The 17925-nt window shown below is 29.0% G+C and overlaps 1 protein-coding gene and 1 non-coding gene across 2 annotated transcripts; one reads left to right on the top strand and one right to left on the bottom strand.

Annotated features, from left to right (window-relative positions):
- Positions 1 to 212: 212 nt before the first annotated feature.
- On the bottom strand, positions 213 to 316 carry LOC115701768 (U6 spliceosomal RNA). Its single transcript, XR_009684224.1, has one exon. It is a non-coding gene; the product is annotated as a U6 spliceosomal RNA (small nuclear RNA).
- A 4575-nt stretch (positions 317 to 4891) lies between these two features.
- LOC115698626 (putative cyclin-D6-1) lies at positions 4892 to 7272 on the top strand. The gene is made up of 6 exons (XM_030625748.2): positions 4892 to 5396; positions 5515 to 5595; positions 5749 to 5844; positions 5948 to 6149; positions 6247 to 6377; positions 6553 to 7272. Exons 1-6 carry the CDS (start codon positions 5220 to 5222, stop codon positions 6796 to 6798), a joined length of 933 nt encoding a protein of 310 aa, XP_030481608.2. The 5' UTR covers positions 4892 to 5219; the 3' UTR covers positions 6799 to 7272.
- The last annotated feature ends 10653 nt before the right edge of the window (positions 7273 to 17925 follow it).

Below are 17925 nucleotides of genomic sequence, written 5' to 3'. Positions count from 1 at the left end.
GCTGTAAAAGAAAGCAACACTTACTTAGCCACAATTCTTAATGGTGCCATTGAATTAAAATCGATGCAATTATGTCTTTCTATAACTTTTTTTTTTCTTTTCCCACCAATATACACTATAAAGGAAAAGAAATAAAGAATAGTATTTGTTTATTTTAAGAGTTTATGCTGAACAAAAAAATAATAATAATAATAATCCAAAGTTGAATCATTTTTTTTTTGGACCATTTCTAGATTTGTGCGTGTCATCCTTGCGTAAGGGTCATGCTAATTTTCTCTGTATCGTTCCAATTTTATCAGATGTGCCCGAGGGACAATTCAAAGTTGAATCAAACATATAATTAAAATGCATTTGTTTCAACAAAATGCCTAGAGACTTTAGATTTGTTTCAACAAATTGCACCTTCTTGGATCTTCCACATTGAGTTAATTTTTTTTAATAAAGAAAACCCCACTCACTAGCCGCATTTTTTTATAACCTCTCACTAGCCCAGATTGAGTAAAAAAAGCAAATGCATATGAATAAATTTGTGTTATTGTTTTTGTCATATCCCTAGTCTTTTTCTAATTGTAACAAGTGAGCAAGTGAGTCTCTCTCTCTCTCTCTCTCTCTCTCTCTCTCTCTCTCTCTCTCTCTCTCTCTCTCTCTCATCAATACAAGAGAGGGCTCAAGTAGCTTAAACAAGCTGGCATCCTATGTACAAAAATAAAATAAGAAGAGATTGAACTTCAATGACCATATAAATCCCAATTTAATAGTGTCAGATGCACTTTTAAAGCTTTTATCTTTGGAGTAGTTACATGGTTTGGTGTGTGGAAGCGGCAACATTTTAAAACTTGCCTTTGTCCTTTTATTTCTCTATTTATATATGTATATTGTATAGTGTATACACATGTGGTTAAGTGATCTTATATAGGACCACTTCTATTGTAAAATGTCTTACATTTATGGTATATATTGAGGTAACTAATCAACAATTATAGTATCACAAAAAGGGATCAATATGTATTTTAATACGTAAAATCTTCACATTTTTCTTTACACATTGAGATAAGAAATTTGAACTTAAGACTTCTTATTTTGAAGGGGAGAAATACTTATGATCTTTGATAATGTTCACATTGAATTTGATATAACAAATTTGTTTTTCTAGTTAATTTGGATACTAGGGAAAGTAATGTATCGGCAATGTTTTTTTTTATATACACATAATTGTACATAATCCAAAATGTGACACTACATAAGGTATAAAATACATAAGCAGTTTGGTCTTGCTTCAAAGAAATTTGTTACCTCTCAACACTCTAACCTTGCCAAAATGACAGAGTATACTAGTTCCTGAACCTCTGAGGTGCTAGGAATAAATGCAGATGGGGGAATATGATGTTCCTCTAATGGTGGAGAAGGTGGAGATGGTGTATCATCTCTAAAGATTTGGCTGCCTCCTCCCGCTCTTCCAACGTTGAGGCAAAATTTTGGGCATGGTTGCGCAAAGCATCCTAAGTAGGTTGCCCATTATCACCCAACACCGATTCCTCCAAATTCACAAATAATGGCACTTCACCCCCGGTGATGGTTCTCAAAAACTCTTATTCATTAGGTCAGAGACATAACACAGAGTACACTGTCAACTACAAATAAAAATATTATTAGAATGAGATCAATGAAATAAATATGACCAAATGCAAAGTGTAAAAAAGTTACATTTCTAGCAAACAATCTTATAACTTCCTCATTGTCGAGAGTGACATTCTCCTTACTCTCCCAATTGACCATTATGGGAAAGCGATACAACTTTCTGATTGCAAATTCATTGCCTAGCTCTAATACGAACTCATATGCCCAATAGTGTAACGTTACAGCATAACTGCATGCCGAGTACTTCGCCTCCTTCTGAGAAGTTCCCTTTTCAATCTTCTTGTTCATACGATTCTTCACATCTATAAAGTATTTATTGCAAGTTTCTATCAGTTTGTTGAATGCAATCTTACCCCACAAGTACTCGTAAAAGAACTCAAAGTTGTCAGCCATTTTAATCATAAAAGGTAGAATAATAGTCTTCTCCTCTTTACCAGTGAGAACGCTCATAGAAAATAAGGCTATCCCCAACTTGTACACATCATCAGCTTCTATGCAACTCTCAAAAACTCTCCATAGTTGGCTGAAGCTCATGGATGGATCACCATTGAAGTACTCCACAATCAATCAGTTTAAATTTTCTTTTTCTTCCATTTCTCTCTTAGTAAGTTTGGGTAACAAGTTCAACCCAGTCACCAAAGAAAACTCTGTTCGATTGAATCAGCATCTATTCTTTGCAAAATAAAAGTGGACTTCATCGTTCTTCTCAGATTTTATCTTGTGCATCAACAACTGATGGAACAATGCTCCCAAAAAGTTTAATGACTGTCTCTCAAAGAATTATTTAAAAGTGGATTCCTTCATCTTTTCTCATAATTTGAATTCCTTAAATTTTTCTTTAATCCTCATATAGTAAAAACTACTGCCACGCCAAGTGACACGACATGTGTAAGGCTCTGACATTGAAAGTATAAGGCGTGGAGGTCTTGAACTCTGAAAAAGAAAAACACAAGAAAATACAAGTTAGACATTATGTAGAGAAGCATCGGACAAACACCGGAAGGAGATCAGACCAACATCGACCTCAAACCCAAAATGTTAAAAGATAAAAAATGCAACAACAATCGGATCAACTATCAAGCCAACCATCGTCCCATAATAGACCTAGACACATTTTTTCAAAAAAAATAAAAATTACAAAAAGAATTGGACACACTACCGCCCCTTACATTGTCCTCTATCGAACCAACTGGTATTCTATAAAAAAAATATGCAATAACAATCGGACCCATAATCAGGCCAATTATGGTCCTTTGTCAAACATAGACAAATTCTATAAAAATATAAAGCCTACAAAAACTATTAGACCAACTATTGACTCTCACATCGTCCTCTTTCGGACCTAAGCATCTGTTAGTTAGCATCATGCCTGAATTGGACCTACATCGTCCTCTATCAGACCTATATCTTCAATCTCTAACTTTATTCAAAAGCACATGTATCAGGCCTACATCGAGCATGCATCGGGCCTAAGCTAAAAACTAGATTTATCGTAGTAACACAAATCAGACCCAAAACAAACCCTAAGTCTAATCAAACTCACACACATTACAAATCAGGCATTACAAAACAAAAATCTACCCTAAATCAATGAACAGTTAAACCCTAAAACAAACATATGCATAGATAATTAAAAAAAAGGATTCAAAATAGGATCAAAACTTACCTTAGACATCTCCAGTGGCTGTGCGTGGCTGTCCATGGACGAGATAGTTGAGATTTGCGAGATTAGGTTGTGATGGTGGTAGAGGCTGCAGTTTTGGGTTGGGATGGTGGTTGTGGCTGAGGATTTGGGTTGGGATGGTGGTTCGGGCGAAGAGAGAGAGAGAGAGAGAGAGAGAGAGAGAGAGAGAGAGAGAGAGAGAGAGAGAGAGAGAGAGAGAGAGAGAGAGAGAGAGAGAGAGAGAGAGAGAGAGAGAGAGAGAGAGAGAGAGAGAGAGAGAGTTAGGAAAGTCAGAGGGGTAATTTCAAGTTTTAGAAAAGTGGGCCTATCCTAATAATTGTGATACATTTATGTTTAGGGGCTGTTTGGTACGCATGATTGGACTGGATTGAATTGAAAATGAGTTAAAAGTAATCCTATGTTTGGTTTAAGAATAGATTGATTTATTTATTTCTTTAAAAAAAACTTAAATTAAAATAAAAATATATAATAATAAATAATTTGTAGCAAAAAATAAAAAATAAATAATAAAATTATAAATAAAATAAAATAATATATCATATATAATTAAATATATATCATAAATATACAATAAAATAATTTATTATATTTTTAATTAATGAATTATTAAAATAGTAAAATAAAAATACTTGAAAAATATAAAATTATTTATGTTAAATCCTAATTTAATACAAATATTAATTTTCTTATAATTTAAAAAGAATATATAATTTTATTGTTATATCATTTCTCTTAGAATTAATTTAGTAACTATTGTTTAATTAATATTATTTTAAAATTTGAAACCTTATATGATAATTTAAAATTATAAAATTTTAATAATTTTAATAAATAAATTTTTGATAAAAAAATTATAAATAAATTTGTAATAATTCTATAATTTAAATTCTTATTAAATTTAAAATATATTAACAAAATAAAAATTTAAAAAAATCTCACCTGTATGAGATTATTATTTAGACTTCCAACATATCTAAACATTGGAGTAGACAAATTAATTTGTATAATCCAATCCAGTCCTGCATCCCAAAAGACTTTTAGGGCTCGTTTGGAACGCCGTATTAGATTGTATTGTATTATATTGAATTGTATTTTATGCAATATTTTTATGTAAAACTATATGTGGTATTAATTTTTATGGATACCTAAATATATAATATTTTAGGATAAATTAAAGTTTAACATAGTATTTATTAGAGAAAAATGTTAAAGGGCACCAGTGGTGCCTAACACCCTCCTACATGTCAATATCGCTATTGGTCCAACTAAGTATCGAGTCTCATATAATTTAATATAATAGCTTTTAGGGAGTATCGCTACTCAATAACAACGTGACATGTCGAGAAAGTGCTAGGCACACTGGTCCCTAATAGCAATACTTTATATAAAAATATGATATATAATCCAATTCAATAGGTATCATAAAATTACCCTAAAAAATGTTCAATGCTAAAAAAAGTTAGTTATTTGAGAAAAAAAAAAAAGAAGCAAAATCCCCATATTTGTATGGTTCCAAAGAAAAATAAAAGAAAAGAAAAAAAGAGTAAATAGTAGTGAGCTGTAGCCAATGGTTGAGCGACGTACCATGTAGAAACTCTACAGCCCAGTCGATCTGGTTCTATCTGATCATCCCCACACACACTCTCTCTTTCTTTAGTATTCCACTCCTACTATACTATAATGTCAATGCAAACAGAACTGACTACTCTCTATAAGACACACCAACGAAGAAGTGAACTTCAAGTCTTCTATCTTCCTAACCCAAACAACTTTTTCTTTATTCTTATCTCTCTCTCTCTCCCCTTTTCTCTAATCTTATCTCTTTTCTTCTTCTTTAACAATGTCTTCTGGTTTCTATCTTCAACGACCTTGAAAAACCATCATTATTCCCAAGTCCATGGAGTTCGACCTTGAAAACCCTCTTACAGATTTGGAAGACCTAACCTCTGACTCTGTCGCTTCTCTGTTTCTCACCGAGTCTGATCACATGCCTTCTCACAGTTACTTCTCCAGTCTTCAGGCTGGAGATATGGACATACTTGTTAGACGAGAAGCCATTGCTTCAATCGCACAGGTACACAAACACAACAAACAAACAAAAAAATGTTCTTTTTATTATTTTTTTTTCCTCTTCATTTATTTTGGCTTTCACTTATTTTTAGTTCTTAACTTTTCGTAGCTCGTTTATGCAGTTCTCCTGTAACTTCGATCCTCTCTTATCATACCTCGCAGTTAATTATCTTGATCGGTTCTTATCCTGCCATTTAATGCTGGTAAATTTACAGATTCACATTATAAATTACGTTTTGTTCTGCTTCTCAAAAGATACTCATCCATCTATCTCCATTTCCTTAAACTAAAATATTTATGGGTTAACCGCTTTGAGTGAGGGGGTCTAAAAGTGTTGCTTTCAATTTCTATAACAGCAACCGAAGCAATGGGTTATAAAGCTTCTTGCAATCTCTTGTGTTTCTTTAGCTGCCAAGATGAAGAAAACTGATATTTCAATCTCCGATTTTCAGGTAAAAATACATATACATTTTACACTTTTTTAAAAAATTATGGAAAGATAAAAACAAACAGAAAAATGAAGTTTTTAACTTGTGATTAGTGTTTTGGTTATAGGGTGATGCTGGTATAATTTTTGACACCAGAACAATAGGAAGAATGGAAACCCTTATTTTGGGAGCTCTCAAATGGAGGATGCGTTCGGTCACTCCCTTTTCTTTTATTTCCCATTTCATATCTCTTTTCAAACTCCAAGACCCACCACTAACCCAAGCTCTCAAGGCTAGAGCTGTCCATATTATCTTCAAAGCTCAAAAAGGTCAGACACCCAGAACCAAATGTTGATGAAATTCCATAACACATTAACCCATATAATAATATTTACAATATACCAATTTTTCTTTTCTTTTTTGCAGATATTAACTTCTTGGTTTACAACCCATCAATAGTCTCTGCATCGGCTCTACTCTCTGCCTCCCACGAGCTTTTCCCTCTGCAATTTCCATGCTTTCGAAATGCACTTTCCAACTGTTCATACTTAAACAAAGTAAATACGATTCTTGTACTTTTCCTTATTTAATTATTATTGTTATTATTATAGTAATTTATTTAACGCAAATGTGTGTTGACTGGAGTGGGATTTTAGAAAAAAGTGTGATATTGCTTGTGAGAATCTCTAAAGTGTTTTTTTTTTTTATTTACTATTGTTTCACTGTTTCTAGGACAACTTGCTCCACTGTTACAATGCTTTACAAGCCGTGGTGTTAGAGGAGTACGAGTCAGTGTCCGAGGCAGTTTCAAGCACGGTCACGCCGGTCAACGTGCTTGACCAGATTTTTTCAAGCTCAGAAAGTGGAAAATCCAATACTGTGACCACTCTTCGATTAGAGAGGGACATTAAGAGAAGGAAAATCAGTCACTATTGCCATAATCAAACGGTTCATGTTTCTCAGATTCGCCAGTTCTGATGATGATTAGACTATATATACTGATTTCACAGCTACTGCTATTATCTTTTGAAGCTATCCTAAGCTTTTAAAGCTCGAGCTGCCACCAATGTATCCCAAAAAAAGAAAAAGAAAAAATGACTAGGTATGAAAGAAAAAGAAAAAAAATATGGTAGAAGAAGAAGAACAAGGAAGAAGAAAGAAAGAAAAGGCAAAAGGGTGGACTAATGAGAAGCCTGATCTAATATATGAGAGGTTGATATCATGATGGACCAAGTCACTGTTGGATGGTCTCAGTACGGCTTATTACAGTTCATTAGCCAGAAAAAACAAGAAAAAAAAAATAGCAAAATGAAAAAAAAGAAAAGAAAAGAAAAGTAGAGAGATGGATTTTTTTTGTTTCTTTTGTTTAGGAACCAAACAACGACAAAACACAACTTTGAATTTGCAGGGTTTATTAATTTCTATTTATTTAGTTTATGGGTTTAGCGTGAATGTTGTGTCTCTTTGTTTTCTGGCAGGAGAATAATATAAATAATAATCAAATAATACTAAATAACTTTAATAATAAAAAGAAAAGGAAATTAAAAATAGTGAAATGAATGACACAATTGATTAGTATATAGCTTTCATCTTCCATTCTATGTTGTTGTTCGAGTTTTCAAATCAATTTCTAATATTATATGATATTTTTTGGTTGATGAGTTGGGAAGGCCATTTATTAATTTTCATGTGATACTTTTGATATGAACCGTTTGATGGTCCCCTTCGAATGTAATTTCACTATCAAAGATATTTGGACCCACTATTTGAGATCTCTGTTTTACTGTACCGAAGATGATATTAATTAGGTTAGCAGACAGAGAAAAGGGGACCATTTTATATATGTATATTGGTATTAGATATAAATATTATCCTTTGTGTAAACAAGTCCTGCTTTACATATACATTTACAATATTTTCTTCTTGGTTAATACCATTGCTGCATACAATACTTTACATTTTGTAAGACTAGTTATCTTATTATTAGGTAGAATTGGAAAAATATTTCAACATGATAATCTTATCTCACTACTTGTTAACATAGTTTTGGCTACCTAATTCAGATGGAAACAAGCTTAGTTTTATTAGGACCTATATTTCACCCTAAAGCTTTTTAAGAAAGTAGAAGTGGGTGATGAATTTTAGTAAATGAAGTAGTTGGTTACCTGACCTGTTCTTGTTTTGTTCTCCCATTACTAACAGGAACTTGGTTTGAAAATAACAAAAAATTTATGGGCTAAACTGTGCTATTATTATTCTATTTTATTCTGTCAGAGAATTGAAAGTAGAACTACTCCTCTTTGGAAATTCCAAATTGACTTGAATAAAAAGTGATTAGATGATAAGGTACAATGGTTGGTTTTTTTCAGGTCAGAAATGCTGGACCAGTTTCTCTTATCATCTTTTTCTTTGGCTAGGAAATAAGGACCATTTTTCTGATACATGACACAATCATTTCGTTCCCTAGTAAACATTAATTGTTTGTTACATCTCCAATATTACTTGATATGACACAAATTATTATTTATTATTATAATTCCATGATATTATTATTCTTCTTAACTTATACAAATATGATGAACTCTTATATTGAGGTGTATGTATAATTTGGGGAGAGCGGAGCCTAGAAGGTAGGGCAACGGGCAACCTAACCTATCTATTGTGAATTTGTGATTGTTTGTCATTTTTGTAAAGAAAAGTTTATTTTATATGTATGTATGCATGCATACATGCCAGCTCGTTAAGTGACAGATTTTTCAAATGAGCCACTGGTTTATTGCCATGAATTTCATGATAGAGATTTAATAATAAAATAATATAATATATCGATTAAATATATGATGTAAATGTTAAAAAAATTATATATGATGTAACAAATTAATTAAGTGTAAATAATTGTAATATATGAGGTAGAATTAGTTATATTTTGTAACTTTTATAATGTCACTAAGTGTGTAAAGAGATGTTAAGTTAAATTTCTACAATTCAAAGCTATAATGAAAATATAGTTGTTATTAGTGTTTTATATTTATTATTTATAATGTGTATAAATGAAATAAAATCAATGGGGGAATGATTTAGAAAGTTATTTAGAAAAGCTGAAAAGCTTGGTAACAAGTAACCAGTTACTGTTTTTTTTTTTTTTTTTTTTTTTCAGCTTTGTTGTATGGATGGTTTTCAACTCTGAGGATGATTCTGACAGCTCTCATAACTTCCAAATGACTCATTTAGGCCTATTTATTCCCAATTAAGAGATGATAACAACCATGAGATGTAGGGTGTGAATTTCTAAGTGTGTGATCCTAAACATTATAAATAGTTACCTAATGTGTTCATTTGATATATGAAATTTTCTATCAGCAAAAGCACTTAATATAAAATTTTAAATCTTGATAATTCTAAAATTTATTTTTATAAGAGTTCTTTTAGTGCTTAGAGATGATAGAAAATAAACTTTTATAAAAATTGTTCAAATTATAGTGATCTCTATTAATTTAAACTTAAAATTGGGAGTGAGTGATTATATTCTTCGTGTTATTATATATTATATATAGAAAATTTCTATTGTAAGTTTTATCCTGTGTACTGTGTTAAGTTTTTACTGTTCTTCTACGGTTGTTTTCTAGTTGTTCTATTGTTGTTTTTAGTTGTTCTGTTTTGTGTTCCACTGTTGTTTTATTAAAACACAATATTTTTGAAAAAAATTTCGTGTGATAGTATTTTTGTAAAATTTAACCAAAATTTTAGTATTTTTGTAAGTTTGTAAAAAAAAAACTAAATTATACTGGTACTATTAATAAAAAGTAAGTTTCTTCCATTTGTCAAACTTAAATCCACTCCATTAATTTTTGGCAGTAAATTTGTTCTTATTTTTTTTTTCTTATACACTCAACACACTCCAAACATTTTCAATCACATATTTATTTTTCTTTGATTTTAATAGTTCCTTTTTTCTCATTAAAAAAAGTAGTTTATTGTTTATAATTTTATTTTTTCTTTACATATAGAGTATTATTTTTGTCTACCTTATACCCTTTAAAAGAATATTTTATTTTGTATAATATTTTTGTCTGTTTCATTATCTTATTTATATATGATTTTTATATTATTTTCTTATTTTTTCTTTGTATATATATTTAACATTTTATCAGTTTATTCTTTATTTGAGGTAGAAATATATATATATATATATACTAGGTGAATGTACGTGCCGAACCACGTATTGCTAGTTTCATTTAAGATTTTGGTCTTTTTAAGATTTTGAATGTATTTTATTTTTAAAGATTACAAATTTTTTGTTTGAAAAAATTAAATATTTATATTTGAAATATTATTTAATAATGTATTAAAAATAATATTAGTGTAATTATAAAATTGTAAATAAATTTATTATTGGAGTAGTAGATTATTCTATTTAGTTCTTTTTTTAACATATCATTGTAATGTAAGTTTATATCTATAAATATTCTGTAAAGTATTAATATTATATGAACATCTCCATTTATAAAGCTAAAAAGTGGGTCAATGACAGAATTGGTATATCTGCAATCACATAAAGATAGAAGTGGTATTTCTGCTTCCTATGCTTATCAAGAGAAAACATTAGATAACGTGAGGTTAACTTTAATATATAAAGATTTTTCTTTTTTAAAAAATAAATAAAAAAAATTATTAATATTCTCTCAAGATAGGTTTGATTTTTTAATAAATAAAAATTATTAGAGAAAACATTAGATAAACGTGAGGCTAACTTTAGAGAGATATGTGGCTAAGATGATTTTTTTAATTTAAAAAGAGATTATTAATATTTAAAAGATTATTTAATTTTTTGGGTTTAATTATTGGGTTTATTTATTAACGGGAGATCAAACCTAATCGTTAAATTTAACAGAATATTCTTTTAAAAATTTAAGTATATTCTGTTAAACCAAGAAATGCCGTTAGATAGACACTTTTAATATATAAAGATATATATATATATATATAAATATATATATTTGTTGCACAATCGATATATATATATTTTTTAATTTCTTATAACAAATTTATTTATTTTACTTAAATACTAATCCCTTTTTGTTGCGATCATTGAATTTAAAATAAAAAAAAAAAAAAAAATAGGATAGGAGACCTCATCCTCAAGTTCAGAAACCTTGGAAGTATCAAAATAATATCATAGGAGCCGAGAATAAGTGCCCAACGCTCAGGTTGACAAATGCCTTGGTGTACTAGGTCATGCCTATCCGAATCTAATGCCATTTCGACTCTCCATCTAGTTTTTTTTAATATGATAAAGATATATGAAGTCAGAGAAGTCAAATTCATGCCTTTGCATTTTGCATTTCTCATTTCTATCTCACTCGAAAATTTAGAATTTTGAGTTTCTCATTTATGCAAAATAGCAACATCTCTGAGAATCGGTGACTAGGTTCGCCAGAACACATAAATAGACTAAGTAATGTCAAAATATCACTTAGGCATCTTAAAGTACGTCCCTTGGATGATTTTACACTTACCCAACATCCAAGTAGACGTCATATGTCAACCTAGGCGCTGGATGTCAACCTTGGCACTGAATGTCAACTTGGACACTGGGTCATGAATTGCCTTCAGTAAAATAGTCATTACTACCTCAATTTTAATCTGATTGAAATCATCCAACTTGCATTCTAAAGCTAATTCATTGATTTATCAAGTCACGTCTCACACTTCAGATGTAATTCTAAAGATATCATTGTCAAAATTTACCCTCAAGGGAGTTACAAAAATAAGTTCCGAGTTACTTGCAGTAGGACTCACCGGGCTCCCAAAAATGGTCATCACCACCAAGAGCTAATTTTCACCATTAGATCATCATCAACAGTGAAAACAATCTTATTTGTATTTTTCTCCTATTTTTGTGGGTCTCCTTCACCTATAAAAGAAGAGTTCCCTTAGCTCATTTTACACATTCAGAAAACTACCCACAAGGTCAGAGTTTCTCTCTGTAGAATTTGGAGCTTCTAACACTTAGCTTATTATTGTAATTACTATCTCGTTAGAAATAAAAAATTAAAGTAGACGTAGCTTTATTACTATCGCGATATAGGGAGTGAACTGCTAAAAATTCACTGTGTCTCTCTTATAATTACTTAACTACTTATTCATTCTCGTTAATCTAGTGAGCGAGTGTGGTTTAGAAGTCTAGTCTAATTTTTTGAGTCAATAAAAATTATACCTTCTCCATATGAATAAGAAATTTTTCACATATTTAATAATTATACTATTATAACTATTTTTTTTATTTATCTTATAAATGTATTTCATATATTCTCTAATATATTATCCATTAATTACTTATTTTTAGGGCATAAATTCCAAGAATAATCATGATTATTTTTTACTGTGTAGATAATACTATAATTATGAGCAACTATATGTTTGAGATTTAATAAAATTTATATATTAAACATATAATCATCAAAGTAATCATGTGAACTATGCAACATAAATTATTTACGATCTTTTAAAAAATTAGTTAATAAGAGTATATTGAAATAGAATTTATTTATAGGGCATAATATCCCAACAACTCGGTCAACCCTCTCTCTCCAGCATAGTGGATCGGTCGCATTCCTATTGTCCGGGGTGCATTATGCGTGGGTCTTGATGGATGGTTTCTTATTTGGGGCTCTGCCTCTTTGGCCTTCCCCTTGTCATTTTTTGGATTAGAGAGTCCAGACCCAGGATGGTTGAACTTCTTCACTGGTGGGTTCTTAGTGTGGAGGTTTCTTTTCACTGCCAAGTTCTGCAGCTGTAAGAGGGATTTTTGCAATTAGTCTATAGCTTCTTCTTGCTCTTCCAACCACCTTTCTATGTCTAAGACAATTGTCTCAATTGTATCACCTCTGAGTCTTCCTCATAGTACTCCTCTCGGTCGTTATTGTCATAATCGTTGTTGTAGTCATCTCACCCATCCTCATCCTAGCCTTCTTGTTCATCTTTGTAGATGGGAGTTTCATTGACATACTTCTCTTGTTGCTAGCCTTTTTTAGGAGGATGCCTGACCACTTTGGACGTCTCATCGTCTCCTACAACGCTTGCCTAACGTCCGCTAGAGGGGATCATTTTAAATCATTGGCAGCAATGTTATCGTTATCATTATTGTTACGACTGAATGGCTTTCTGGTCGCAATTCTAGCTGTAACCACAATTAAGATGACAACAATGGCGAACACTTCCTTCAAGCTCTCAATGTAAGAATAAAAATATTTACCGTGTTTTTCAAAATCTATAAAGAATATATTAAGCTTAAAGAAAACAGGTAAGGAAGACAAGGATTTTTACGTGATTGGGAGTGTTAAAGAGCCTTAGTCCACGAGTCAATATTATTGAGCTATTTAGCTATGTAGTATTTTACACAAGATTATTCTTGCCAAAAATCATAAGCTTTTGCATGGAGGGTTTAACCCCTATTTATAGGCTAGGGTCAAGTTTTTGGGTAAACTTGGATTTGTTAAGGTTTTTATCTCAAAATATTCACAATGATGGGCTAAAATACATCAAAATAGTAACTTTGGGTTAGTTATTTGAGGCCCATATAACAAATAACCACCATCTGCACCACTACAGTGGTATTCGTACGACTGTCGAAGGCCTCGTAAAAAAGAATATTAGAAGAAATTTGGTGTTAGAGAAAAAGATGCTTTACTTTTTGTCGTGAGCCTCTTTGTGGTCTGGCACATAGACATCTCCCCTACTTTTTGGGGATTCTGTTAGATATTCGCCACATAGGTTGGTGTTTGTGACCCATACCATTGTTGGGCATCTTTCAGTATTCTGCATCCGGAAGTCATCTAGGTTTGCCCTCAGAATGGTCGTTTATTCTTGAGAAACTTCGCTGGATCATCCAACTTCAGGTCTCTGGGTTTGCTGTCAGTGGACACCCCAGCCGACCTATATTACTTAGCTATCTGAAAACACAAATGACGTATAGTGATGTGGTCATAGTAGAATATAACTATGATTGGATGTTCAAATAAAACTTAGTCCTAAGATTGTTAGTGCACAAGGTTTATGTGCTGACTGGAAAATTTGCAATATCATCTACTCACACTAAGTAGAATATGTTATGTTCTTTTTAGAATATTGACAAAGTAGATATAAGATCAAAATGTATTTGTAACACTGTAACCAATATTAACTTTAGATAGATAAGTAAATGAATTGTTATTATCTAATCTAGCCTTATCATATTTTTGACTATAAATTAATTCAATCTCAATTTTGAGTAGTTAGTATTCTAACTTATTATATTACCTTGAGTCTTAGTAGTAATTATTGTAAGTAGTCTCGGAAAATTTTGAATGGACAAAAGAAATTAAAGGATACAATTTAGTAATGGTAATACTTTGGGTTAAAAATTATAGAGTGTTTCTACAATGCAACCGATTAAAATGAGTTGTTCTCTAGGATGTTATCAAGTTTTTACAGATGCAGCTCTAGATGTTAAGAAAAAGGTTTACACCACTATATTAAAAATTATAGTGGTGCAGAATGATTCAAATCAAATCAGGTTGTTGCAGGATTAGTTAAGCCTTTATCTAGTATGGTTGCTCCTGTGGTTGCTGAAGCCAAGACTGTTTCTCTTGTAGTCGTCTGGACCAATTCTCTTGCAGTCACTTAGTAATTATAATTGAAATAATAGTATTTTTGATGATTTGCTTGTAAATGTTAAAAATTCTTTGTCCAAACTGTTTCAGCATTTGTAAGAATTTTTTATTCCAAATTTTTTTGTAGTCGTATACGTTATAGTTATTTAAGATATGCTATAAACTTTTGAGAAATTTAAAAATAATTTACAATATAAAAATAAATGTTCAAACTACTTATTTTACACGTATATAAAATAAAAAAAAAGTCACGCCTGCAACATACTTTTTGAGTTTTGTTTTGGATGTATTAAATTTTTTTTGAATTTTTGAAAATTTTATTTAATGTCTAAAATAACTACATCGAATATAAAAAATTTAAGCTAAATTATTTTTTTAAATACTGAAATTCATAAAAATGTATCAGTACACTCCAATGAAAAACCCATTATTTAGATTTGAACGGTTGATGATGGCGCTGTGTAGCAGTTTTTCAGAAGGTCAATGCTTCAATTCTTTTGGAAAAAGAAAAAAAGTAAAAGAAAGAATAGTTGACCTCAGTTGACCATAAAAAAGAATACGTGGAAAGTCCAAGTAATTGACTGAGGACCACGTTTCTCGAATGAGAAACTCATCTCCACCATTCATGTTCAAACCAGCTATATTAAGAACAAAAATATTTACATTATTTAAAATTGTAATATTTTATTTTATTTTTTTATATTATTTTTATACACATTTCTAAAAACTCTAATAATATAACAACTTTCAAAAATTCTACTATAATTAAATTATTTGTTTTAATTATAAATTAAATTTATTTACCTTTATTTTTATTAAAAAAAAGAAAATAGTATTAATAATATATTATAGAAAATTACCTTATATACTAGTTTTTAATTTTTTTCTTCAAATTTACAGTTTATTTTTCTAAAGTAGTTTCTTCAGTAGTTTCCATGTGAGTTGTTATACGATTTTTAGTTATAATTTAAATCGCTCCGTTAGTTGCATTAAATGTTTCTATATAAAATTCCATAAAAATACAAAAAAAAAAAAAAATAGAAGTATAAAAAAAAAAACCCCTAATATTATATGACATCAATACAAATTTTTAGAAATGACAAGTACTATTTCTCTTCAATGATATATTATACTCTTATATTTTAGGGCTGCGATGCAAAATGACTATAAATTTGGAAACTAAGTTAATAAATGTCAATTTTTAAAAAAATTAAGAAAATAGTCAAATATAATAAATTAGCTAATAAAAATTATAAAAATATATTTATCACATATTTTTTTTCTAAAAAAATATATATAATAATTTATTTAGTATTGCATATTATTATATTGTAACAAAAATGAATAAATATATTAGACCATTAAATATATACAACAGTATTTGATATATCGTATTGCTGAAAATTAAATACCGTAGTAATAAAATTATATACCACAAAGAAATTATAACGCTACTAAATTAATACTCAAAATATATATGTATCATGCTAACAAAATTATATATACCACTATTAAAATATGAAAACATACTAAAAAAATTATATATAACAAAATAGAAACTAAATATTATCTTAAATAAATGATATACTATAGATAACAAAAATCATATACCATACAAGAAAACTTATATACCTACAATAAAAAATAAAACAAAATAATATAATATTATATTATTAAAAAAATTGTATATAGCATATTAACAAAATTATATATCACTTTTATGTATAATAAAATAAAAACTAAACATGCATTATCTAAAATATAAAATGATACTATACAATAAAACTTATATACTATATAACAGAAAATATATCCCTTACAATATAGAAATATATATAATAATAACAATAAATAAAAATAAAATTATATATCATGTTAACAAAGGTATAATAGAAAATAGAGCTTAAATTTTATTAAAAAAAATTATATACCGTATAATAAAAAATACATATACCATTCACCAAAATATATATACAAATAATAATAATAATAATAAAAATATATTACTAATGTATATGTATATATACTATATTAACTAAATTATATACCACAATTAAAATAGATGTACCATGATAACAATATTATATACTACCATTGTAGATAATAAAATAAAAACTAATTAAATATTATTTAAAATAAATAATCATACAATCAAAATATATAAAAATAATAATTAAATATATGTAACATGTCAATAAAATTATATACATACATTAAAGTATTTTTATTATATATGCTAATAAAATTATAAACCACTATTATACATATCAAAAAATAAATAAATATCATCTAAGAATAATAATATACCATACAACAAAATAAAAAATATACCGTACAACAAAATCTATATACCAACAACCCACAACAACTCATAAAAAATTTAAAAAATTGATATAACTTTTAAATAAAAAAGATTTTAACAAAACTAATATAGATATACCATAATCTTTAAATAAACTTTTTCTAATTCTAAAAAAAAAAATAAAATTAATGATATTTTTATGTGACAAAAGTCAATTTAATAAATAAATAGTTTAAAGTGGTCATTTCTCTACCAGTTTTGAAATAAGGACATTTACTAACATAATCCTATAATTTAGGGTCATTTGCTATAATTTTTGAAATGAGAACATATACTAATATAATCTTATAATTTGAACCATTTGCTATAATTTTCCATATTTTACCAACTATGTAAAGTTATCTAAACATTCTTTAAAATTTAATTATTGAAAATGATCTAAATAATCTTTTCTAAACATAATGTGAAATCTCCTCGTCAAAGTAACCTCTTTGATTTTCTTTTTTTTTTTTTTTTAAAAGTGACCTCTTTGAGGGATGATGAGCGCGTACGTACTGCAAAAATAATTAGCAACAAATTCAGCCATATTGACTGTTAATTATTAGTGTACATACATGTACATAACATATTATAGAAAAATTGTACTGCTTTGGTGTTTTCAATATACAATTAAAAAAAATGTAATAAGTCCGCTGAAAACAAGATTTAAGCAGTACTTTTTTTTGTTATTATTTTATACTAATGTACAGATATAAATTATTTGAATTAAATTTTTTATATTTTAAATTTCTAAAAAAAACTACGTTGTATAACATTGTTATGTGAACAAAATTAAAATTAGAACTATATCTGATGTCATCACTCGATCCATATTGTATATATAAATAAATATAAATATAATAAGAAAGTGAGAATACAAATTAACCTGAAATTTCTTAGAAAAGAAGCTAGTGAGTTTCTTTACTATATGGCGTTATGCTTATCTTATCTTAAATATGTTGTGTGAACCACCCAAGAAGCTGCCCCTACATACATATATATTGCAAGTTCATATAATAATAATGATAAGTCATCATCTTACGAAATTGTCTTTCATTTATTACATTTTAATTGTTTTTTGAACCAATTATATATCCTAGCTAGCTATTGTTT

Source organism: Cannabis sativa, chromosome 8 (assembly GCF_029168945.1).
Source record: "Cannabis sativa cultivar Pink pepper isolate KNU-18-1 chromosome 8, ASM2916894v1, whole genome shotgun sequence".
Lineage (NCBI taxonomy): Eukaryota > Viridiplantae > Streptophyta > Magnoliopsida > Rosales > Cannabaceae > Cannabis > Cannabis sativa.
The sequence above is the reverse complement of the archived record's forward strand: the minus strand, read 5'-3'. Positions and strand labels throughout refer to the sequence as shown.